This window comes from Calidris pugnax, unplaced genomic scaffold (genome assembly GCF_001431845.1).
Source record: "Calidris pugnax isolate Ruff unplaced genomic scaffold, ASM143184v1 scaffold9, whole genome shotgun sequence".
NCBI lineage: Eukaryota > Metazoa > Chordata > Aves > Charadriiformes > Scolopacidae > Calidris > Calidris pugnax.
The window spans coordinates 1468580-1492379 of record NW_015090778.1 but is presented as its reverse complement, the minus strand read 5'-3'; the positions used below and the strand labels follow the sequence as shown (position 1 = coordinate 1492379).

Sequence of the window (23800 nt, the reverse complement as noted above, 5' to 3'; positions counted from 1 at the left end):
TCCCTTTGATTAAAAGGCACCCAAAGTGAGGAGCTGAGTGGATGTCTCCCCATCCAAAAAGCACTTTACTAGGCCACCAATTTCACAATAGACTAAACTGCTCCGACTCTATTCTTAAACTTTTTTTGGCATGCCTCACTAAATCCTTTTCCCTCAGTTTACCTGTCTTGGCAGTTCTCAGGGGAAAATAAAACGAGCTAAAAGATTGAGGAAGTAGGATGTCCTGTCAGTTAGGCTGGATTTCTCCTTAAAGAAGATGATTTGCACCCCTCCACTTACAGAGGGGGTTGTGCCATCTGACACAACATCGACTATTAAGGAAGGGTAGATGCCCCTCCTGCCTTACCAGGCTTTACACCTACCCACATTCTAGAGACACCTCAGGCAGGAGTAGCTTTTAGCTTCTAGTAAGCATACATATACAGGACTCCTACCAAAGCCTTCTACAGAGACCAACGTTTTATTTCTTGGATGTTCTGAAGAAGCACGAACAGCTTCTCTCAGACATCTCAGTCCCCTAGAGTGACAAGAAACTAATCCCACCTACCTTTGCAATGATCCAGGTAGGCATGAAGATGGGCACTGGAAGACAAACAGTTACTCTCAGTGTAGGGCACAAAGCAGAATTTTTCCAGGGTGGGAGGGCTCCGTTCCTGTTGTCTTCGTGGTGCCACAGAAGCATGAAGACCATTGATCTGAACACCTCCTGCTCTAAGGCTACTAAGACAGCTGTCCGCAACAACATCAAAAGCTGAAAGACAGGAAAGAAACTAAGTTTGCATCAAACACTACAAATATTTTATTCAAGGCAATGAGATGAACTGTGCTATGTCAGACTGTTACAGAAGCTGCAGCATAGCTTGCATACTAAGAGGGCCCCTCAGGGTTCATCCTACTTCTTAGGAAGTCACACATTCATCCACAGAGCAGTCAAAGCTACTAGCAAAAGCCCAAGTATAAGAGACATTACCTTCTACATTGTCCTGGTATTGGCCAACCTGCTCTTGATGCAGCATCGGGTCAATACACACTGAGCGAATCCTGGTGGGCAAGCGCAGGCTGCGCCCAGATTCCCATAAGACTATCATGTGCAGCAAGGTGTCGAGGAAGGTCACCCAGTTCCCATTCCACAGAACTTTCCCTGAGTTTGCTGCAGAAGAAGAGGAAGGGGAAGCCTGACTGTGATTGTCATCCAGCAGATGTCATGTCACCGCTTATCAAATTCAAAGTCTGCCCAGCCTCCCTCGTCAACTCCCAACAGTCAGTTCTACACTGGAGATAACAACTTTCCCAACCCTCTTGTCAGAGCACTTGGTTGTTCTCCATTTCTCCATTATCACACAAAGTATAATGATCACATAAGCACAGTCAGGTTAACACAAATGGAATTAAAAGATCAAATATTCATCACTGTTCTACAGAAAGTAAATTCACCTTCACTGTTGCATTCCAGAACACCCTGGAAAGTTGGTCCATAATTATATCCACGCAGATGCAGCTCTTGGTAAATGTCTTCTTTCAAGAGCCTGGACTTCGAAGTCCTGTCTACTTTACTCTGAAAGCCAGCGAGCTGGTTGTGGAAGTCCTTCAGAGCCATGCCTTCTAGGAGGGAAATCTTCCCTGATGGGCACAGTGGCAAGAAGAAGAATCATCAGTGTCCATAAATAATGGATTTTAGTGGGATAGTGCAAATGCTTACAACTCTTTCACTTACCGCTCACAGCCAGATTCCCATTCCCTGACACCTCAAAGCAGCGGGAAGCAGGCATGAGTCTTACTTCCAGCGGTACCGGTCCTGCAAGAAACAATGAGGAAGTCAGGGCTGTGAGGTCATTCATTGCTACCATCCTCGAGCAGAGCTTTCTCTCTTGCCATCTCCAGACTCACTGCACACAACATGGAATAAAGATGACCTTGTGCTACTTGACTGAGTTCACGTCTTTGTTTAGTCATATTGCACTCTTTATATTCTCTCTCTCCTGTGTTCCTCCCCACTTTCCCCTTGCATTTCTTTCCTCTCACTCCCTTCATCTTTATTACACAGATTTGCAGTTGTACAAGCCCTCCTCACTCACCCTTTTTGGGAAGGATAGTAGCCTGATGAATTGTGACATCTTCAAACACAACAGGCATTTGCTCCATGACCATGCCAAGAGACCGCGCCAGAGTCCGCCAAGCCAGCACCAGGTACCCAGTTGCAGGGTACAGGACTCTGCCATCAATGCAGTGACCAACCAAGTAGTGGTCAGGAGACTCAGGACTCACATCTGTCAGAGAAAGAAGAGCAGAATAAAAATAACATTCTAATAGAGAAGTCTTTTCCCTTCAGTGTCTGTAAGGGGCTCTAGTGGTTTCCCCAAATATCCTGCCTAGCAACATACTGCTCTTAAAAATACTGTGAGTCTGAATCAAGGCAGGTCCCTGCTCTGTTCATGTTCTTTCATCCCAATTCAGAAGCAGATCCAGTCTTTCTCTAACCAAACCAAACCTTAAGCTTCAAGGATGCCGCTTTGAGTATCCTTTTCCTAATTTTACAGAAGAAACACAGTGATGAAGCAGGAAAGAGACAGACAAACAAACAAAAAATACCTAAACAGGCAAACACACCAATATTGTAGACTGAAGCTGACGCAGAGCCTTTGGAACCTGATGGGAAGTCTTCAGCTTTTGGAACATCCCATTCCTGGCTGTGGTCCCATTTGATGTATGGAGATATAAGGGGTGTTCCCACTGGGACAGGGTATTGCACAGGTGGGAACAAGTTATTTCCAAGAACATTTATCCTAGGAAGACAAAAGAGATCAAGACAATGTGTTGGGGCCTTAGCGATACTGAATGAATACCAGGGTTTGTGAACCAAGGCCATGAGCTAAAACTAACAGATACAGTTGCATTTTAAGTTAGCAGAAAAGCAAGAAAATGCGGATGGGAAAATGCTGATAGCAAGAATAATACGCATATAGCATCTTTCTAGACTAACCAATCTCTTAAGGATTAAGGGCACATGGACAACGCGTGCTACCCAATCAAGCTTGCTCTATCTTGCGTGCTCGGTGCGTGATCGTGTGTACAGGAGAACAGAAAGAATATTTAAGAACGCAGCCTGTTTAATAAAGTTGGAATTGAACTTGCATCATACTGGTGCGTCGTTCTTTCCCGCTCGCTAGAACAATGTGTGTGGGGTGAAGGGGAAAAAAAAAACCCCGCTCGCTAGAACAATGTGTGTGGGGTGAAGGGGAAAAAAAAGAAAACAACAACCCCAGAACTGACCATAATACTTAGAGGTCAGATAATAATTGGTCTTGGACTCCATGTCTAAGATTTCTCCCGGAGTACCATAAACACTTACTGCAGCCAAATTTATAATTCTAACAGTCTACAAAATGCAAAGTTGATTTCCAAGAGCTAGTTCCAGATCCCTAGGATGGAACTCCTCTTTAAAAGGCATCTTCCCATCCCAAGCAGACTAACCCAAGGCAATATTTCATAAGTCAGCAGGAAAAATATTTAAAGCACAGATGTAAACCCCATTTTTTTTTCCAGGTTTGTTGAAAGAGTATTTCAATCCTTCTGAAGATAAGCATGCTAGAAAACAGGCTTGAATTCTCTCCTAACTGACAACCCACTCACCCTCCTCCCTTAGTCTCCTTACCCAGTCAAATGAATCTTTCCAGTCTGTGTTAGGAAGAACTCCAAATTATTTTTGTGATCTTTCTTCATCAAAGGTAGAATGGTGCAAGTTGGTTTCAAAGTTCTCCTCAAGATAGCCTGGTTAAGTAGAGTCCATAAATCACTGGTGGAAGGCATTACTCACTACTTTGAGTTTTTCCTCTATAAATCTCAAACCACTTCTCTTTCTGTGCCAAGAGCCCTGTGCTAGGTGCTAGAACGTACACCATTTTAACAGGCAAGAGTAAGAGCAGCACAACACCCTTCCAGTAACCCAAGAAGTTGCATGTCTGGTAAAGCAGAACCTACGTAATATTCATAAAGTTCTGCCAAAACACAAATCTCCCTTTCCCAAGCAGATTGTCAAGTGGAAACAAAAGCTGCACTTCAAGAACTGCAAGATCACTCTCTCAAGCCTCCCACTCACACACACACACACCACACAGCTTCAGGCCCTTGCTCCCAGGAGTAGCCCTTTTTAATCTGAAGCATCCTAGAGCATTTTCCAAGTGACAGCTATTAAATTAAAAAAAAAAAAATGTAGCCTTGAACATCTGACCCAACTTGTATCTTCCTTCAATTTGATTCCACAGTCTTTAAATGGGGGAAGGAAGAGGGGAAGAGAAAACCAGAAAACTCCCAAACCCAGCTGATGAAGCCTTTAGTCACTTGCATTAAAGAATTGTACAATGATTTTAACATGAAGTGTAAAGTATTTTTTTATAGAGAAAAATATCCATCTAATTTAAAAGCTCTCTGCTGATTCTTCCTTCAAATCACTTTTCAAAGCATAAATAAGACTAACATGACATAATAAACGTGCACCGGATTGGAGCTCAGAAGCACTGTATAATTATTAAACTTGATTCACAAGTAACTGATTCCTCTTAATGCTTTTCTCCTCTTGCACACCACAGATCAAATAAAACCAATCAGTCCTCAAGCCTTAAGGGACAGGGACGAGACCCCAGCACTGATCTTGTGGAGCAAGTGCATCCTAATGCACCTTATGTTCTGCATTCTCTACTAGGGAGCTAATTCCACAAAGATCAACTCTTATGGGATGGGGAGAAAAGAGTAACGATCTGATCATTAGGGGAAAGGAGTTTATGACAAGAGAAAGCTCCTGTGGCCTGAGGCTATTTGGTGTAGGAGAAGAGGGGAAAACACCACTACCAGCCACCACCTTCTAAGATAAGAACCTTAAACCAAATCCAGCGTACAGATGGTAACAACAGATTTTCCATAGAGAAGGCCTGTTAGTCTCGGATTTCTCCTCCCACCCCAATTTTTGCACACACTCTCCACTAGATTTAAACAACAAAGTGCTTTTCTTGCTCACTGCAGTGAGGGGAGCAGTGTTCCCTAGTTCTCAGACCCTCAGCCTGCATCCTGCAGCAAGATATCAATATAGTACCATACTGCCACAAACACATACAATACCTGTAAAAGAGCGTGTGGAGCGATCTCTACTACGACAGCGTTCTCTGGAATGTGCTTCAGCCCTTCGTGGAACAGCACTGGATTCACTAGATTGTTCACGTGATACTCTGCAGAGGAATACTTAGCAAGATCACTCTGCCACTGAGATTCGGGGATAGATGTACTGATCCAGCGTGCTGAACGAGCTTTGGGGCGTGGAATGACCTACAGACAGACAAGGAAGAGGGACAGGAGGAAGAGTTACATCTCATCAATAACAATAAGACAGGCAAAAGCAAGCAGCCCCTCCTTTTTAAACACCATTTTTCTCAACTTGATTGCTCAGGACATCCTTCTGCTTGAGGCCACAGGACTTCAAACCTTAGGTCTCACGGAGTCTACATGCTCTCCAAAGATTTCCTTCTCCTAAAGAAAGGAACCCCTTCAAACTCAACATCACCTATACCATGGTTTGGCAATATTACCTTTTTCAGGGCACTGAGCAGCACTGGTGCAATCGATGCCATGTAATAGGAATGAAACGCGACTCCAGCACTGCGCACCTCCTTTGCGAACACACCATCCTTCTTCAGTTTCCCTACAAACTCATTCACAGCGTCCTAAGAAGAAGAATATAAGTGAACTAAAAATAATAGCTCACAATGTATTTGGGATCTGTACAAGTCACTTACTCCCCCCATCCCCTTCACTGCTTGCCACTTACGGGGAGCCATATCTGGGATGAGGTTATTGCCCTTCTCAGTCTCGTAATTTAACATTCATCATGCCCATGGCTATAAACTATTCTGTGTAAGAGATCTTTTATTACTAGCTTACTGAGGCACTAACATAACTTCCTTTCATAGAACATTTTGAGTGTTTAAGGTCATACAGAGCACCATGTCCCCTCCCACTACTTTAATCCAGCTCCCTTTTGCAAGCAGCTGAGTGTTAACCCAGCTTCATGCTTTCTTCAAACCAGAATTTGTGGGTCCCAGTCACAACTCCCCTATGCATAGTATCACTTCCTTGCTTACCAGAGGCCCCGAAACAGTGACAGTATCTTCAGAGTTGTGACAGGCTGGCACCACTTTGGGAGGACAGCGTTGCTTACATTCCTCCCATGTCAGACCTGCAGAAGGAAGACAAAGAATGACAACAAAAGTGTTTCTGGCAATGAGCCTCAGAAGAGGCAGCGATCTCAACTGCACCATCACTGCGCTTAATTCAGCATTTTACTAAACTGGGAAAGATTCTTAAGAGAAAGATGGACATCACCCTCTTCCCCAAAAGTGGTTCTGCAAAAGCTAAGGATGTTTATCTGAGAGCTTTAACATGACACTTATCACTGGGATACTGAGCACAAGAACAGAGGACTGAATCTTTGTACCAATCCCATTAAGGGATGGGATCAGGGGGAACCCACACGCTTTCAAAGATACAGAATTGGTTGTTTTGTCTCATCACGCCCTTCGCAATACAAGGTAGAACAGGAGAGAGAACACACGAGCTTGACTCACAGAAAGAGAGCACCACAAAATACCCACAGAAATCGACAGCTCTAGTGGCTTAAACCAGCCTAACACATACAATATCTGGTCATGTATTACATGGATTCAAGTCACAGGAAGAACTTCAAGTCAACATCAGATTACAAAAACACTTATATGCAGCACTCCAAGTTCAGCAATAAGTATCATGTATTTAATATCAGGGAAAAGAAAACTAAGTTAGGTAAGTAGTCCTTCGTAGCATTAGTTAAAGTAAGGTGTCTAGGATTATGACCTCGTCTTCAGATGAACTGCATTAGACCTGCAACAGCTTTTCCCTTCAGTGTTTCAGTTTTTAATTGACCACTGCATCCAGTAATAAGAAGCAGAGGAGCAATAATGCTACCAATAATAATCTTATTTTTACACATTAAGTCACCATGAAGCCATACCATGAAGACAAACTGCTGGATCCAAAGCTAAAAGTTTGACCCAATAGTGGGCAAAACTATAGGACTTGCAGAAACACCAAGCAAAGCTTGTTCAGGAGAAAGCTTCTCCTGAAGTGCTATGAGGCTCAATTGAGTTCTACTGGCATTAAGTTTCACCACACAGTTGCCCACTACATAACAGTGGCTTACTGGTTTCATGTCTCATTACTCTTGCAGGCAATCAGAAATATATCTGTATTTTTTTTCAATGATTTAAATATATATGTGTGTATATATACACACACACTATAGAGATATCTCTATTAAAAAACAAACAAACAAAAAAGCCCCCAAACCCCCAGTGCCCAAGATTTTCACCTCTTTTCAAACAGATTTATCAGGCCTCTGTCATTGATCACCTATCAATAAAGCTCTCAATTTCCACTTTGTTTTGGTTGGATTACTAATATTCTGCTGCATCCCAGGACAGAGACTCCTACCACTGTATCAACTCCAACGGTTAATATCCTGTTCTACATTAGAAAAGAGTCAACAGTAGCCAAAGTTTTACAGTTAGAATTGTCTCCACCAACTCATTTCAGAGCCCAGTTTTATCCCAATGCCGTACAAGGGAAATCAGATGAACCCTCTCGCACCACTCTTGTGGTAAGAGCATACTTACCAACAGCAGCCATTCCTCCTGGGGGCAATTTAGCCTCTTTAACGCATCGTCCTCGCCAATAAGCAGCAAGAATGGCTTCTTCATGACTTAAGGACTCGTCTGCATAGCCACAAGCTAGTTCTCCCACTGAATGGCCCAAAATCCCATCAGGTCGCAGACCTGCAGCCTTCAACAGGTCAATCTGAGCAATCTGCAAGAAAAATTAGGGATTAGTGATTCCATACCAGAGTAAACAGGTCTCAGGCCTCAAAGGCACACAGCAGCAGTGAGTATGTTACAAGATGGCTTTTTGGTACAGACGTTCTTCTTGGCCTCACCGCTTTCCCCACCTCCCCACTGCAGCTCCAGCCTCTATTTCAAAACAATCCCAAGAGCCATTATGCGACTCCAATATTGTTTGGGTCTCTCCACTATGTACCTTTCCACTAAGAAGCTATTTCCAACAAGAGGAGGTTGCCAAGAGCATGTTTGTCCAAAGGAAGAGGCAAGACCAGCCTTCCAGATCGCTTTAAAAGCTCTGATTGGAGTTTAAGAAGCAATGAATCCCACGCTGTCACCCAAAATTTCACTTAGCATCCTTTAGTTCATTTACAGAACAAAATTTTAGAAGGCATTCTATGGAACCTTGTTCCTTGGCACCAACTTAAGACACTCCTTAGTCTCTTAAAAGGAGAAGCTGCCCCACATGCTCACACACAAGTCAGCGTAGATCAATATTCATCCAAGCATCTTGCAAGTGGTGGAGACCAAAACTGTTAAGGGTGCAACACATTCCCTCCTATTAGAGATATTATTTCTAACAGTTATCATTTGCTAGCTACACAGAACAAGCTTCAATTAATCAGTACAAAGTGTTATTGGCCAAAGGGACACGGTAGCACAGCACGCTTATGTGGATCGAGCCCATGACACCCTCCAGAGTCTTACCTGAATAGCAGCTAGTCCAACAAATGCATGGACAGTTTCATCAAAAGTGTTGTCATCTGCTTGCAGAAGCAGGTCTGAGACTTTCAGGCCTGTGTTCTTCAAAGCCTCATCCGAGCGCAATATAGACTGACGAAACAAATCCAACTTCATAAGGCTCAGACCCATCCCTTTCCACTGCGTTCCCATCCCTGCAGGACAGGCAAGGAGAAGCTGAGCTCTAGCAACACTCCATCACAGCAGACATCACACCCTTGCTCTGGCAGGGAAAAAATTCTACCTAAGAGCAAAGCATACATTCCTAACATCCTCTAAATTAGGCACTGGTTCTTCTTTCCTGAACTTTGCTACCAGCAGAAGACGGCAAAGTTGGAAGCATTACACAGAACATAGACTTCTACAAGTATCCCAACATATCACAGGGCTGTAAGATACCACCTCATGTTAGAGTGGAAAACATTAGAGCACAGAATCCAATTGCTCAAGCCCCAGACCTACAGAGGAAGGTGGAAGCCTGGACCACCACTGCACACCCACCTGAGCAGATGTACCAGAGGGGTCTACCAGACGCTTGAACTTGCTGAATTTCTTGTATGTCACTCTCAGTGCCAACCAGTGTGTAGCCCCTGTAGGGCATGGAGGATGCAGGAACTGCAGAGATATCACTGAGCAGGCTTGCAAATGGGCTGCAGCTTCCATGTTTTCTGCTCTCTTGAATTAGTGTTTCCACAGCTTCCTGGGTTCTGCCACAAATTTGAACCAGTCTTGGCACGCTACAAGTCTCCAGAGGCTGGCGTTTTTTCTCATTTGGCCTCAGAATGACATGAGCATTAGCACCTCCAAAGCCAAAAGAGTTGATACTGACAAGGCCACCTTTCACCGGCGTTGGTTTACAAACTACCTCCAACCTGCCATCTTGTAAGGCTGGAATATCTGGATTTGGGGTATTGAAATGAAGATTTGGAGCCCACAGCCCATGTTCCAGAGAGAGAATGACCTGGAAGAAAAGACAGTGTTCTGTGCTCCACATTTTCTTGTGACAAACATTCTTTTGTTGTTATTGTTTTACTATAAATGACCACATAGCACACACTAAAGCAGCTCTCTCTATGTTTGGATAAAGGGACCCTTCAGAGAACAGCATTATTGATGTTACTGAGGCAATACCTACTTCACTTGGGCAAACTTTCAGTCCATGCAGGAAGTCAGCAGTGAAGGTGAGTGGGGTAGTTTTAAGTTTAGCTTCCAGACCCTTTCAAACTGGAAAGCCATGCAGTCTTGCTGGAAAAACAGTCTGACTACTAAGAAAACAGAATTTCCTTTCTCCCCCTTCAGATTCTGTCCCTTCATCACACTCTGCTTCATCTCTCCCCAGTCACACACAACCAACACAAGCTCTTCCTTATCACAATGAATGTTTCTATTTCTGCCTTCGCTGCAAATGAGCCAAGCTGAAGCACTGGCAAAGGAGTTTCCTTGCTGCTTCACACGCACTTGTTGCCTTTTTGATCCAAAAAAGAATGCACAGGAGACTGGTCAGAACTGGCAGAGCCAAAGGGAAGTTCAGAAACAGCATCAAAGTTAGAACAGCTGTGCCAAAAAAAGCAAGAGCTCCTTTCTTTCAGCAGCATCTCTACAAACAGCCTGTGACACCAAGCTCCTCTGTGGCACAAGTCCAGCAAATCACAGACTACAAGGTCAATTACAAACACTGAGTGCTCTGTATATTTGGTGGTTCCTTCATCACCCCAAAATGGTCAGAGAAACAGATACTGGTTTGGGAACTGTTCTTCCAAGTTGACTATCAGACACGGCAGGTACCTGGGAGGACAACCAGCATAAATGCATGATTTCAACTCCAGTCAGTGTGTTTACAGTTGTAGTGACCCAACCATGTCCATGCACACTGTCCTACACCTACAATATCACACGCTATAAACTTGCTGTTGCTTTACACAGCATACAGATTTGTACTTTTAAGTCTGCCGTGGCTTCTACACAAGTTTGAGAGTACAGTACAGTGAGCGTGGACCAGAGACACCAAGAAGCTTTGTCTTTGCTGTACAAGTAATTAGACAAGCCAAGTACTTCAAAGGCGTAGGCGAGTTTTCCTTCCCCTACCAGAATTTAACTGACTGGCAAGCGCTGGCAAGCCTTAGTTTCTTCTGTACCTATCCACATAATTAATGGATTCTCTTCAAGTCTGAAATGAGATACTTTCAAGATCTATTTTCCTAACTGACAGACACTGCAGACTTCCCGGGACAGTTACATTTCTAAGAGACAGTGGTGTTGGTGCAGTTTCTGGCTTGTTCTTGAGGCCACCTGACCTGGCATTCTGATCAGCTTCCCAATCTTAAAATATAAAGTGCTGCCTAACTTTCAAAGAATAGAGAACAGAGACAAAGCTTCAGGTGCTTTCAAGATGCCAGATCTGGGAACAAGACCTAACACAACCTAATAAAAGCATAGCAAAAAGATATCCTAGCAGGCACAATGGGTGCCATGGGCTCTTGCCTGCAGCTCTAAGTTCCCATGCAAAGTTAAGTGAAAAAAATGATGAAGAAAGAGTGAGAAAACACAGGGTGAGAGAAGTCTTCAAAAAGAAATTGTGGCCCTTGTCTTTACAGTTCTCCTCTAAGAAACACAGACAGGGAAACAATATCTGAAAGTTATGATCCTGTCCTGACAGATCACAGCAGAACTGCACTGTACAAATTGTTTATAATTTACCACACAGTATGGATGGAGAGGTTTATTTTAGAAGTCAATTATCATTCCTCCTATGAAAGTGTCAGTCAGAGGGATAGAGGTACTAAAAAAAGTAAACTTTCCTCTACAGACAGACACCGCTGTCTCTATGATTTATTTGCAGATCAGGCTACTCAAAGCAAGTTGTATGTATGCAGGTCACAATAACCACTTTAAAGAGCCTAAAATTCTAGCAGTGACAGTGTACGTGACTTCAGTTTGCGTGGCTCTAAGGCTGTCAGTAATAGGCTTAGAACCAAGTGTGAACATTAGCTAGCTCTCCGCTAAGCAGTTTAGCAGCCAGAGCCAATAGGTGACTGTCTGCCTACCGCAGTAGTTAGTAGGCTGGTTGCTAAGACAACCAGTTATTCAAGCTGGTAGCCTCATCCCGAAGAGCTCACCTGGCTTCCTGCCAACACAAGAGAGAAGAAGAGGTGATGACAAACAACCAGAAAGATCAGCTACTCTTTTGGCACCGAAAGCCCACACTGCCTCTTATCGTTGGTCATTGCCAACTACTCCAAAGATTTCAATCCCTCTACTTGTACACCTCCCAAACCCAACCAACTCACAGCAGAGTTCTGTTGGAAGGTCCAGTGTAAGGATAATCAATAAAGTGACTGCAAAGCCTTTATTCTGAGCAGAGTTATGCTCTTGTAGAATTCAGTAGGATAGGGGAACTCAAGTGTGTGTGCACACAGCAGATGGCCACCTGGGAATTTGTGTCCAGCTTGCAGAATAGCCACCTGAGCTTTTAGAAGTATCTACAGGTGAAGCAAGAAATGATAAGCACCTGAGTTGTTCTCATTACCAGTGAACACCTTATCTGCATCAGTAAGTTTTCCTTAAAACAAACAAGCATTAAAAAAAACCCCATACACTGTTGTGTTCCCCACCTGTCCCAGTTTTCCTTCTAAAACTACCCCTTACCTTGGCTAATGCAGCAAGCCCAGAGGCGGGCTCTGGATGACCCATGTTTGACTTGGTTGATCCAATCAACAGTGGCTCTCTCTTACACTGACAGAAGATATTTACAATACCATTTACTTCTTGTGGATCTCCAACCTAGTAGGGAGAGAACCAGAATGGCTATTAGCTACCACTTCCAAAACACTCCACAAAAGAGAAACCTGAAAGATTAAGAAGTTTGGACAAAATCCAAAAGTGGCAAAGCAGGACATAGTCTAGTAACTCATGGAAAGAAAGAACATAGTTCACTTTGAAAAGACAGAATAATTTGATAGGAAAGTGTGGCAAGTGATGTAAGGGAAAATGGTAAGGGACAAGAAAACACTTCAAACCTTGGTGCCTGTCCCATGAGCTTCAATATACTCCACTTCTTCAGGTTTGATACTGCGTTCTTTGTACAAAGCTCTGACCAACTGCTGCTGCATCTCTCCAGATGGGAATGTCACACCTAGGACAAAAATTGCCATCAATTCCTCTCTCATATCAGACACCTCCTGATCTGATTTTAGCACCCTTTAAACTGCTTGGGGCTACCAAGATCAAAAAAAAAAAGAAATATACAAAAAAAAACCAAAATCAAAGAGAGACTTTCAGGATTTACACCAATGTTCTTAGCACCAAACACAATAAGCCTCTCAGGCTCTTTGGAAGAAGAGCAGAGGAACCAGAAACAGACATAAAGCAATGAGTTAGGCTAGTGTGGGAAGATACTGGTTAACAGAATACTAGGACATGTCTAGATCAAGCAGAATATGTGAAGCTTGGTGTCTCCATAACTGTAGAGAGGGAGAAGTGGGACAGCAGTAGGGAGAGAGCCTTATAGTCATAACACCACCTACGTTTCTACCATCACCGCAGAAGTTACAGTAGAGCTGCCCTGAAGAAGGCTAAACTAGCAACAGGACACTCCTGTGGCTTTGTACAGTAGAAACCACCACTATCTCCTTCAACCTCTTCACAAAATAGAGTCCTGAACTTTGCATTAGCAAAACAGAAAAAGAGAAAGAAACCAAACAACAAAACACTCCTTCATGCACTGAAAGAAGAGCCACCCTATAACAGCCCGTTTTTGATGATAAAGACTCTAGACTGAACAGCTCTGTAGGTATCTCACTTCCCAGAGGCTCACGGCCTACCTTGCTCCTTAAAGCCATCAGTGTTACTTCCAGCATTGACTATGGTGGCATAGATCCGCTTAGCCACAGATCTCTTGGTCAAAAGAACTACAACAGCAGCTTCAGAGCGACAATATCCATTTCCTGAGAGAGAGAGAAGAACGAGTCACTAATTCTGCTCTGTGTTGAATAAAGTTGCAAAACACTATGTGGTAAGGTCATCTCATTCCTGAGACAGCACTTAAAACAGATGACTTGGAGTATGATGTATACATTTCTTTAAAATAAAAAAAAATATATATAAATAGTGTCCTAAAAAAGGCTCATCCCAAACAATGATAGAAAGTTTCCATCAAGAAATGGCAATTTCTTCTCCCCAGTGTGGGAGGAAAGAACCAGTTTCTTCCCCACAATTAAGTTTTCCAGGTTCAATGGAGCATGCAACAAATCAGGTCCAGGGTATGTCCCAAACAGTGCCCCTCAGAACATGGAACAACTACAGGTCTTTGCTGTATTACAGGAGTATGCGGTGACAGACTCCACAATAAGTTCCTCTCATACAACACGAAAGCTTTTTGTACTGATACCTTACCTGAAGCATCAAAAGCCTTGCAGGCACCATCAGAACTAAGCAAACCCAGCTTCATGAACTGCACGGAAGTGTTGGGTTTCAGCAAGAGGTTGACTCCTCCGACCAGGGCTGCACTGCACTGGCCATGACAAATTGCCTTATAAGCATTTTCCAGAGCAACAAGACTAGAGGAGCAGGCCGTGTCAATAGCTATACTTGGTCCTGAAGGAACAAAAAGGGAAGACAACAAAAATTTAATTTTTTTTTTTACTGTTTGTTTCCTGGAGTTGCTCTCCAAAAGCTACAGGATGGGATTACAAGAAAAACATATTAAAAAGTAAAATAATAGTTGCTTCAGAACATAAAAGGTAATCCTGATATAACAGGAGACAAGAATTACCTACGAGGTAAAAAGGATGAGAAAGGTGGAGAAAAAAAAAAAAAAATCACAAGTAGTTTGGTTTTAAGGGTATTTTTTTTTAAATTCCATCTCTATCAAAGAGAGATATTGTAGCTTTGCAGGCAGGACTCATCTATTTCCCCATTCTCGCCCACAAAAATCCCCCCCCTTCCCAGTATCTCTGTTGCTCTTCAGAGCAATTCCTATCCCTCCGCTCTTATCTTTAATGCCACAAAGAGTTCAAGTGCTTTCAATTACATTATTTTGGTGGCTCTCCCACTTTACTCAGGAAGAGCCAAGTGTCAGTCTGTCTCTGGTCTAGCAGACTTCTACACGGCTTGATACCAAAAGCAGTCTAAAGGCAGGAAAGGACCTAGGCCTTTTTATGAAAGCTTCTTGAAATCATCACTTCTCAGATGAATGCCAGCTATGCCCAGCAGCAGCAACCAAGTTATAAAGCCTTATAATGAGTTTTATCACTCTGTTAATACATTTTCTGCTTCCTATGTGCCTCCTTACAATAGTTGCATGCTACTTTCTCATTCCAACAGGGGTCTGTGTCATCATATCCATCCCACTCCTCCCCAGGAACTGCGATACAAACATGCTCAAACTGCAACTGCTGATGAGCAGCGACATGTTGGGGGGCACTTACCTTTTAAGTCATAGAAGTAGGAAAGCCTGTTGGCAAGCATAGCACGCTGGCAGCCAGTCATACTGTATCCCAAAAGCTCTTCTGGATCTTGGCTAAGGGCTTCAGCAGCTTCTGACCCACTGGCACCAACCCACACACCTGTGTCCGTTCCACGGAGGGTGGCTGGATTAATACCTATGGGGATATTGGAAGGTAGATTACAGAAGATATCAGGGACACTGTCACCAGTTCAAATACCACTTACTCTCCCTTTCTAGCAGGGCTGCAACATTGTTCCCTTACCTAGAGTCACCTCTTTTCTGTTTCAATTGCACACCTTACAAATCTTACTGCAAAGTCCACCAGAACTTTGGTATCAGCTTTTGACCAGAACATACTGTGCCCAGAGACAGTTTTTTTTCAGCTCAGCTGGGCACTACTAGAGTCTTATGTAAAAAAAAAGTGTATGGACTACAAAAGACACAAATGCTGATCAGATAAGCCAACAGCTGACCTCCAGTGCAGAGAAAAGGAGCAGACTGAAGGGGAGAAAAATCACAGCACTTGGAATGTCATGCGAGCACATGAGTATCTATCTCTAGCCACACACAAAGCCCAGATCTGAAGTATAAGAGCGAAAGGAAAATTCTTAAGCACAAAAGCCAACAGTCAGAACAAGAAACAATTCTGCTTTAAAAAACTGCTTAGCAAGCTCAACTTGCAGCAATCTCTGCTGTTCCTTCTTTGTGCTTCAGGAGTACTGGAGACAAGCAGAACATTCAGGCCTTCAGACTGAGACTCAGCAGTAGAGAACTAAGAGTTAATTTTACTAAATACCAGTGAGGTGGTTACAACTTCTTCCCCATGTGCTTCTTATGTTCAGACATGAAACTAATTAACATGAAGAATTAACTTTTTGGCTCTGTGGGTATGCAACTCAAAAGCTCCAGACATTGACAGGGATGAAGGAAAGAAGCTTCTATTTCTGAAAGCACACTGCCTGGGCAAACCTTCCACAGAAGCAGATCAAATGCCACAGATTTTCCATGAACCTAGCCAATAGACAGGAATTCCTCAGGCCATCTGCCATTCTTTGAGACCACGGATGAGAATTCTAATGAACTCAACTTCCTTTTGCACTACAAATACACCTTTAACAAAAGGATCTATTGTAGGATATTAGGGTAGAGCAGAACATACAAAAGCTCTAGAACTGTTGACTGTTTAAGTGTTTCTGTCATACTGGTTGTACCATGAGGCAGATAGAGATTAACTGGCAATCACCACTGAGTTCCAGAGAAAACAGCTTTGTTTTTCTAACCCCTGCACCAGTTCTTTGGTCTCCTCTCTACTGGGATGGCTTTCTCTTGTTGGAGATCTCATCATACAGGTGCATGTGGGAACACGCTGCACAGAGACAATCCAGCACAGTTCTCCCTCTTCAGTCATTCAGCTGCTTACCTCCATCCAAAATAGCTTCATAAGAAACTTCCAACAGCAAGCGAAGCTGAGGATCCATTGTATGAGCTTGTTTGGGGTGAACTCCAAAGAAGGATGCATCAAATTTGCTTATGTCCTTGAGCTTTCCATTTCTCTTGGGCAGTCCATAAATTCCTGAGAAGAAAAATTCAGCACTGAGTCACAGAATACATCAGTTTTAAAGCAGCTACCAACTGAGCCAAAGTACAGAATGACCTCTGACTATTCTCAATTACACATGAAACCTCACTTCCCTGTTGCAGTACCCAGAGTGCTGCCTTAATATCTACCTACCCATCTCTCTGAATCTCATTTGGGAATGAGAATGCTGCATTAACAAAAACGATTGTCATTTTTAAGTCTCTCCTAAATATGGCAGCAGAAGACATCCATCTAGTTTAAGCATCTTAGTTTCAGAAAGTTGTACCAAGCACAGAAAGAGCCCAAATCAGTGGTTCCCACCAGTTACCAGGCAGAAGAAAAACAAAAGCTACTTCCCACTTCTGCAAATCACTAGTTTGATTTGGATAGGCATGTGCCAAACATTTCAGAAACACAATCAGACAGAACAGAACATTGTAAAGAGCTGTAAATCACAGGCCTGGAGTCCCTGTGCTACTCCTGAACCCAGAAAAATGAGAGGTGTCCTAGTGCCACAGCTATCAACTGCAAGTATCATGTTGCCCAGCTGCTCTGTCAGAGTGTTCTTTCATTTGGAAGTAAGCTACACATTTATAAGCTACTACTGCATGGGACATGACATTATAATATGGATTCCATGAGACCATCATAAGTGTTCTGTTCCTGAATGTCTTGGTAATATATCAGAAGGGAATTCAGAAGCTCCGGCAGGGTTTTGCATCTGATAAATCCTTTCCTTTCACAGGGTAATACCTCTGGAACTTGGGGCTCCAAAAGGAGGGACAATAAGCACTCACCTGGTTTCCACCTCCGATCATCCTCTGTGACCATATCAACTCCATTAAGCAGGTTCTCCCAAAACTCTTGCAAGTTCTCAGATTCTGGCAGCCTTCCTGCTATGCCTGCAATCACCACGTCCTCCATCTCTGAACTTCTCCCTGTTGCTGAGATCCAGAAAGCAGTAAGACTAGTCAGATTTTGCACAGAGAAGGAGAGCGTGTGTGTCTCTTGTCTTCCTGACATGTTGTGACAAACAAGTGTATTTGCAGGAGAAACACCCACACAGGAACAGTCCATGGAGTCTCTTACTATGAAAAGACAGCCCAACTTATCAAATGGGTCATAAGATCTGTGGGGACAATGAGGATGAGAAAACTGATCCTGAAGGAGACTCAGGCTCTGAGAGCCACCAGTTTCTACCCGACAGCTAGAAAATGAACAGAGCCTCTGTGGAGTCAGCACAGAAGACAGATTAACATGCTGGAGCAGAGGTGGGTGGAGAAATTATGAAATCCATATAGTAAAATACATAATTACAAGGCAAACCTAACAGGTAGCAAAACAAGTTCTACAATCATTACAAAGTTAAATGCTAACTTAAGAATCAATAATCTGAAAGTTCGTTAGAGGGGGGGAAAAAACAAAACAAACACAAAGCCCCACAAAACAAACACAAAACCAAACAAACCAAACCACCCTCCCCCAAAAAACCACCACACCTCCCCCACAAGACACACAGAGGAGAAAATCTACACAAAAGGGCAAAGATTACAATACAACTTAGCATCATTTTAAATATGCAAAACTAAAAGTAAGTTTGACATATAAACTCTTTCCCCAACTGGATCCTGTACTGCCCCACGTTAAGGGGGGGCTGGGAATGGGGACCCAGTACACATGACAGAGAGTAAAGCTTTGAAATAAGAGTTGGCAGAACAGATTTGGATGAAAAGCCCTAGCTGTTGTCCCAAGAAACTTGCATTCTAAGACCCCAATCTCAAAGAGGACAACAGAGCATCATGGTGTGGAACACAGCATGGCAGGCCATCTATAAGGATCACAACAGTAAGTGACAGGTCATGTATTACAGTCAACACACATTTAATTTAATTTTCTATTACACTAAAAATACATTAACAACTAAGTAGAGAGAAGACAAGTTAACCTGATGTTTCAGTTAAGTAGAAAGCATTCACAATACTTCCTTAAATAATCCTTCCAGTAAGTAGAGGAAAAATATTCTTTAGAGTTAACATGGGATTTTAACAAGCAAAAAAATCACAAAGAAAACTGGGTGCTCAAATAGCTAGAAGTCTGCCTTAATAACTCTGGATGAAAGACTTGGCTGTAGAAGCCCTAAAGGTTGACTCCCATGCCAATCTGTGCTCCGTGGTGCCATGCAGGCAGTCTGCTAAAGAGCTGCTGGTGCTCGATCATCTCCACAGATGTTTTTCCAACCCAAGACAGCTCATTTAGGCATGGTTTTGCAGCCTTTTTCAGGGTTTCCTGATGTTTTTGAGCAAGAAATAGGTGCCTCTTCCCTCCAAAAGCTGCTAGGGGGGGGGCCTGGAAGGGGCTGGGGCATGGAGGGAGCCCAGAGACCTCCATCCACAGAGGGGTGCCTGGCCAGGACACAGCCCTGCAGAGGCTGCCCGACTTCTTGTACCCTTCTCTCCTTCAGCAGTTATCTCGGTTCAGATCTATGGAGTAACTGTGGAATTATGCAACCCCGAAGTAGAAGGGATGATTACCTCATCTCCTCCCCTCCATCCCTTCTGGGAGCAGAAACAGAAGTGCTCCCAAAAGGACATCTTGGATTTCTCAGTCTTATGCTAAACACCAGGCAAGAGAAGCTCAGTCCCACTCCAGTCGTTCATTTAAAAGGGGAAACACTAAGAGCCAAACACACAAGGCCCTTATGGAGAAACCTATTCCCCAGAAGTCAAGTTGGCAGCGACATGCCCAGTCCCCTCTCCCAGAAGGAGAGGCCTCTCTGGTTTTTCCACTGACAGAAATCCAGTGAATTTGCCTTATTATTGTCACCGCCATACCCAGAAACCCCAAGCAAGAGGCACAGCTCTCCATGCTGGCAGCAGCTTGGCACTGGGGCAGAGGAGGAATGGATCCCAGGCACAAACCATAAGGCAAGAGACAGACAAAACAATAACATGATTATGATTTGATTTTATGCCTTAACTCTCTGGGTGATGACCTCTAGGGAGAGAAGTCTAATTTGTATTTCAGGGGACTGAAACATCACTTCTGGGATTGTTCCTTCCCATTCCACAGCTCTCCTGAAGTACCAGGAGGAAAAAAAAAATAAAAATATCTATCCAGGTACACACAATCCTAACAAAATGTTATTCTGAGACAGTGAAGTAATGGAATTTATCAGCAAAGCAATTTTTGCCAACATGTTATGAGTGTAGTTGAGCAAGACTGTGTCAAAAGGCAGAGAAAAAGATGCTGCAGTAATCAAAATGCAGAAGAACAAGAGCCAAAAAAAGTTAATTTTAGCTGGGTGAATGGGTAAAGAGAGACACAAGTTAAGGATTTTTATACCCAAAGAACTGGAAAGATTTAGACGTGACACAGAGAGCTCCAAATGCCCACCTCTAAGATAACATACATATTAGGGACTTGGCAGCAGAGAGGGGAGATGATTTGCAGAGGAACACGGGAGTGGGAAGAAGGAAAATAATGAATATTAAGTCATCCCTGGTTAAACAGTGATTAAAGTAGATGTTGCAGCTCCTGACAATGTCTTTGGTCTTCCTTGGCAGATAGGCAGGTAGACCATTTTAAAGTTTGAGTTTAACCCTGGATAGTGTATTGTTACTGCACTTTCAGACTGTACACAGTACATGGACAGTTCTTGAAGTACAGGACGTAGCAGAGAGCAAGAGAGAAAATTAGTTCTCCAGCAAATATACAGAAGAGACTGTTCCTCCTGTATTTGATGACCAAGGTGAGTAGAAGCAAGAGGCCAAAAAAGCAGACAAGATAAAGGGGGACAAACAGGATTCTCTTGATTTCTTAAGGCTGCATTTTGTCTGATGCAACCAGACATGTAACATCCTTTTTCCTCTGTTTACCCCATGTTTTTTCTTGAATTGAATTCTGTGAATTCTTCCTAGACAGCCTGCATTTTTAATTGTGGAAAGAGGGGGGGGGGGGGGGGAGAAGCACACACCTCCCCCCAGTATGTCAGTCTGACAGACACCTCAGTTAAGCATAAACTACCACCTCACTGGATTTACACAATATTTTTTTGGCAATGATATTGCATTGCTGACTCATTCACTTTGTGACTGGTAATAACAATCCCTTCTGGTATTATTGACTAGTAACAACTTTCATCACTTTATACCTGTGCTCTGGTTATCTACCTCCCACGTTAGCCACTTGACAAGGCTGGTTTGTTTATTGATGCCAGTTCCTTTCTCCAATTGTGCTAAACCTTCTTAACCTTGTTCTCTACATACTGGATACCTATTGGTATGAGGATAGCTTAATGCTATTACCAAACTTACTCTTAAATTGAAGTACTGTTCTTTATTGCATTTAAAACAGTTGTCTTTGAGTACCTCACCAATCCAGCATTGATAATGAATCAAGAAGAAAAGTATTAATCATCATTCTTCCAACATCCCTGCACAACAGCTGCACACCTTTTTTTTTAAAAAATTATTTTATTTACTGTTTCCCTACAAAAATATCTCTGTGCCCATTAAGGTTGTAAGCTTTTAGAGGGGGGAAAGCCAAAAAAAAAAAAAAAGAAAAATACAAAAGTGAAGGTAAAATTTTATGTCTTCTCCCACTCATACCTGATTGTCCAAAGAGAGTATCTTTCTTACTGTGCTGTATCTATGTCCACCTAAGGTTCAGTGAGGAAGAGGAGGGGAGAGGGAAGGAGGAAGAAACTGCAAAGAAACTATTTGCAAAGAAACAATAAGTAAAACTCCATTTTGTTTTGCCTGATGCACAGTGCTCTTTCCTAGACAGGAGCCCATCGCTTAGATCACAGTGCTCTTTCCTAGACAGGAGCCCATCACTTATTACTTTCCTGTTATTTTGATGGCTGTCATCACGGTGGGACACAGCCCTCAAAGCCAACTCTGCTACTGTTTCTAGGGTAGTCCAAATCTTGATCTTTTCTGGAGCTCCCATTATTGTAAAGCGAAACATCCATGGCTCCTCCATAGATCCTTCAGCACAGACACTGACAAAATGATTGCTTTCTTAATTTTTCAGTACGATTACACCATAATCCAGTTTTCCTAATCTCTGATTTATGACTTCAAAATTTGTAATTAAAACTGTCATTACACAGGAACTTCACTTGTGAAGAGCTATGATGCCTGCCTCCAAAAAAAAAAAATCCTTACAAAAGTAGAAGCAAGCACAAGCTGCCTTTCATTTTTTTGGAAGCATTTGGCTACCATCAACCTGTGTGCTATGACTTTGATTTAACAAAGTCTTTTAAACTGTCTCTTTCTGTTCCAAGGCTGGATTTGTCTCATTGACCACAAAACAAATGAAAGATGGTAGCGTGTTTCAGATTGGAAATGCCCTACACTTAGCAGGAAACACAATCTGGTTCAGACATGTTATTTGAGAAAAGTGGGTTAGATCTTGCCTGTGGAATCAACGCAGCTCTTCTGATTCCCAAATGGTCAGAATTGATTTATACAAAAATCTGAAGTCCCCAGTACTGCTTATGTGTTCCAAACCGCCCTCTGCGTGGAGCTCACCCTCTGAATTCATCTGCTAAATGCAGCCTTTCATAGTGTACTATTATTTTCAGTTTGTTTCAAGAAGCACAGAGGCTGGAGGAAAAGCGAACCCGTTGCTCGTGTGGCTTGAGGCTTTGCCTCCCTTTCATTATTTAAGGCCAGACCTGCTCCAAATCCCCCAACACCTCCCTTTGAGGGAGAACCCAAGTCACCATACACAGCTTGAACACTGCCCCTTCCCATTTCAGCATCGGGATAAAGCTCTTAGATAAGAAAATATGCATTCTGTATCTCACAGGGCCCTACGGCGGGGAGGGAACGGGGAATAAAAACCAGATAGGACCAAAACCACCAGGAGAGAGAAGAGGCTCATCACATCCTGCTCCTGACAGGATCACACCAACAAAGCCAGGCTGGCGCGGGATCAATGGGCTGCTTCATACCCAGGTGGGTAAAAAAAAAAGAAGTTCAGTGGTATAAGCGGCACCTTTTTTTTTTGCGAGGGCTCCCCAGCACCTACTGACAAACCACCCTTCCCAGCACGGGGGGCTGGATCTCCTCACGGACACCCCTCCTCGGCCGGGCCCCCGCGCCCACAGCACGGCGGGGACTGCGACCCCCCCCCTCCGGCCCTGGCTGCGGCAGCGCGGAGCCGCCGAACCCGCACCGGGAGCGGCCCCCCAACACCCGGGGGTGGGCGGCGGGAAGGCTGGGGCTGCTGCTGGGGCTGCGGCGCCCCTGGCCGCGTCCCTACCTCCCCCGAGCCCGCCCGGCCCGGGGTCCCCGCCCGCCGCCAAGATGGCCGAGCGCCGGCACCACAATGCAGCCGGCTCAGCCTCCCCGCCGCGCCGGGCGGGCGGGCGGAGCGGGGAGCTGCGGCTCGGTAACCAGCCGGCGGGGGAACCCCTCCTCAACGCGGCCGCGCTGGGCCCACGGGAGAGGCGGCAACGGGGCGCGGCGAACGCGGCGCGGAACCTTCCGCTGGTGCGGGCCGGCCCCGCGGATCCCGACGCCTCACGAGGCGCGGGGCGCAGCCCCCGCACCGCGGAGAGGGGGCAAGATGGAGCCTCCCCGGCGGGGCCCCCACCGGGCGCTGCGGCCCGCGGTAGGCCGCCGTTCTCCCGACCCCCCCCCTCACATCCCTCCGTCGCATCCCGCCGGTACCTGTACAGGGGCGGAAGGCTTCGCGCCGGGGAGACTCTGGCCTCAGCCGAGCACCGGACCGTGCTGCTGCGGGGACGGGGGGGGGAAACGGACGCTGCTGCGGCGGCCGATGCCTGTGTGCGCACGGCTGATGCTCCGCGCTCTCCTCACTGTCTCCCTCTAGCTCCCACCGCTATTTAAGCAGCCGCCACCTCCGGCGGCCACGCCACATGGGCTGACAGTTTACTCCTCGCCGCAGTCCAATGAGAGCCGGGGCAGGGCCACCCCCAGCCGGCCCCGGGGGTGATGCCAACCCCTGGCCCGCCGGAGCCGCTCCACGGGAGGAGGGGTCCCGGCCAGGCCCGGGGGCGGGACGGTGGGCGTTGGGCCAAAGCTCTGGCGGTCCCGCCCCTCACTGGAGGCCGCGGAAAGGCCGGGCGCTGCGGGAGGAGGGGGGGACTAA

At 44.6% G+C, this 23800-nt stretch overlaps 1 protein-coding gene across 1 annotated transcript in view; it reads right to left on the bottom strand.

Moving 5' to 3' along the window:
* Positions 1–23514, bottom strand: part of FASN (fatty acid synthase) — a 42917-nt gene extending 19403 nt beyond the window's left edge. Inside the window, exons 1-21 of the mRNA XM_014952433.1 lie at positions 23359–23514; positions 17476–17622; positions 16520–16672; positions 15080–15253; positions 14046–14246; positions 13475–13597; positions 12671–12786; positions 12300–12434; positions 9156–9615; positions 8622–8809; positions 7695–7884; positions 6129–6223; positions 5577–5711; positions 5113–5316; positions 3653–3768; positions 2608–2783; positions 2076–2267; positions 1715–1795; positions 1435–1620; positions 971–1150; positions 548–751 (exon numbers count right to left, since the gene is read on the bottom strand). Of these exons, the coding sequence (XP_014807919.1) occupies positions 548–751; positions 971–1150; positions 1435–1620; positions 1715–1795; positions 2076–2267; positions 2608–2783; positions 3653–3768; positions 5113–5316; positions 5577–5711; positions 6129–6223; positions 7695–7884; positions 8622–8809; positions 9156–9615; positions 12300–12434; positions 12671–12786; positions 13475–13597; positions 14046–14246; positions 15080–15253; positions 16520–16672; positions 17476–17602 (3436 nt within the window). The 5' untranslated portion in view covers positions 17603–17622; positions 23359–23514. The remainder of the gene's footprint in view (positions 1–547; positions 752–970; positions 1151–1434; positions 1621–1714; positions 1796–2075; positions 2268–2607; positions 2784–3652; positions 3769–5112; positions 5317–5576; positions 5712–6128; positions 6224–7694; positions 7885–8621; positions 8810–9155; positions 9616–12299; positions 12435–12670; positions 12787–13474; positions 13598–14045; positions 14247–15079; positions 15254–16519; positions 16673–17475; positions 17623–23358) is intronic.
* Between the last annotated feature and the right edge of the window lie 286 nt (positions 23515–23800).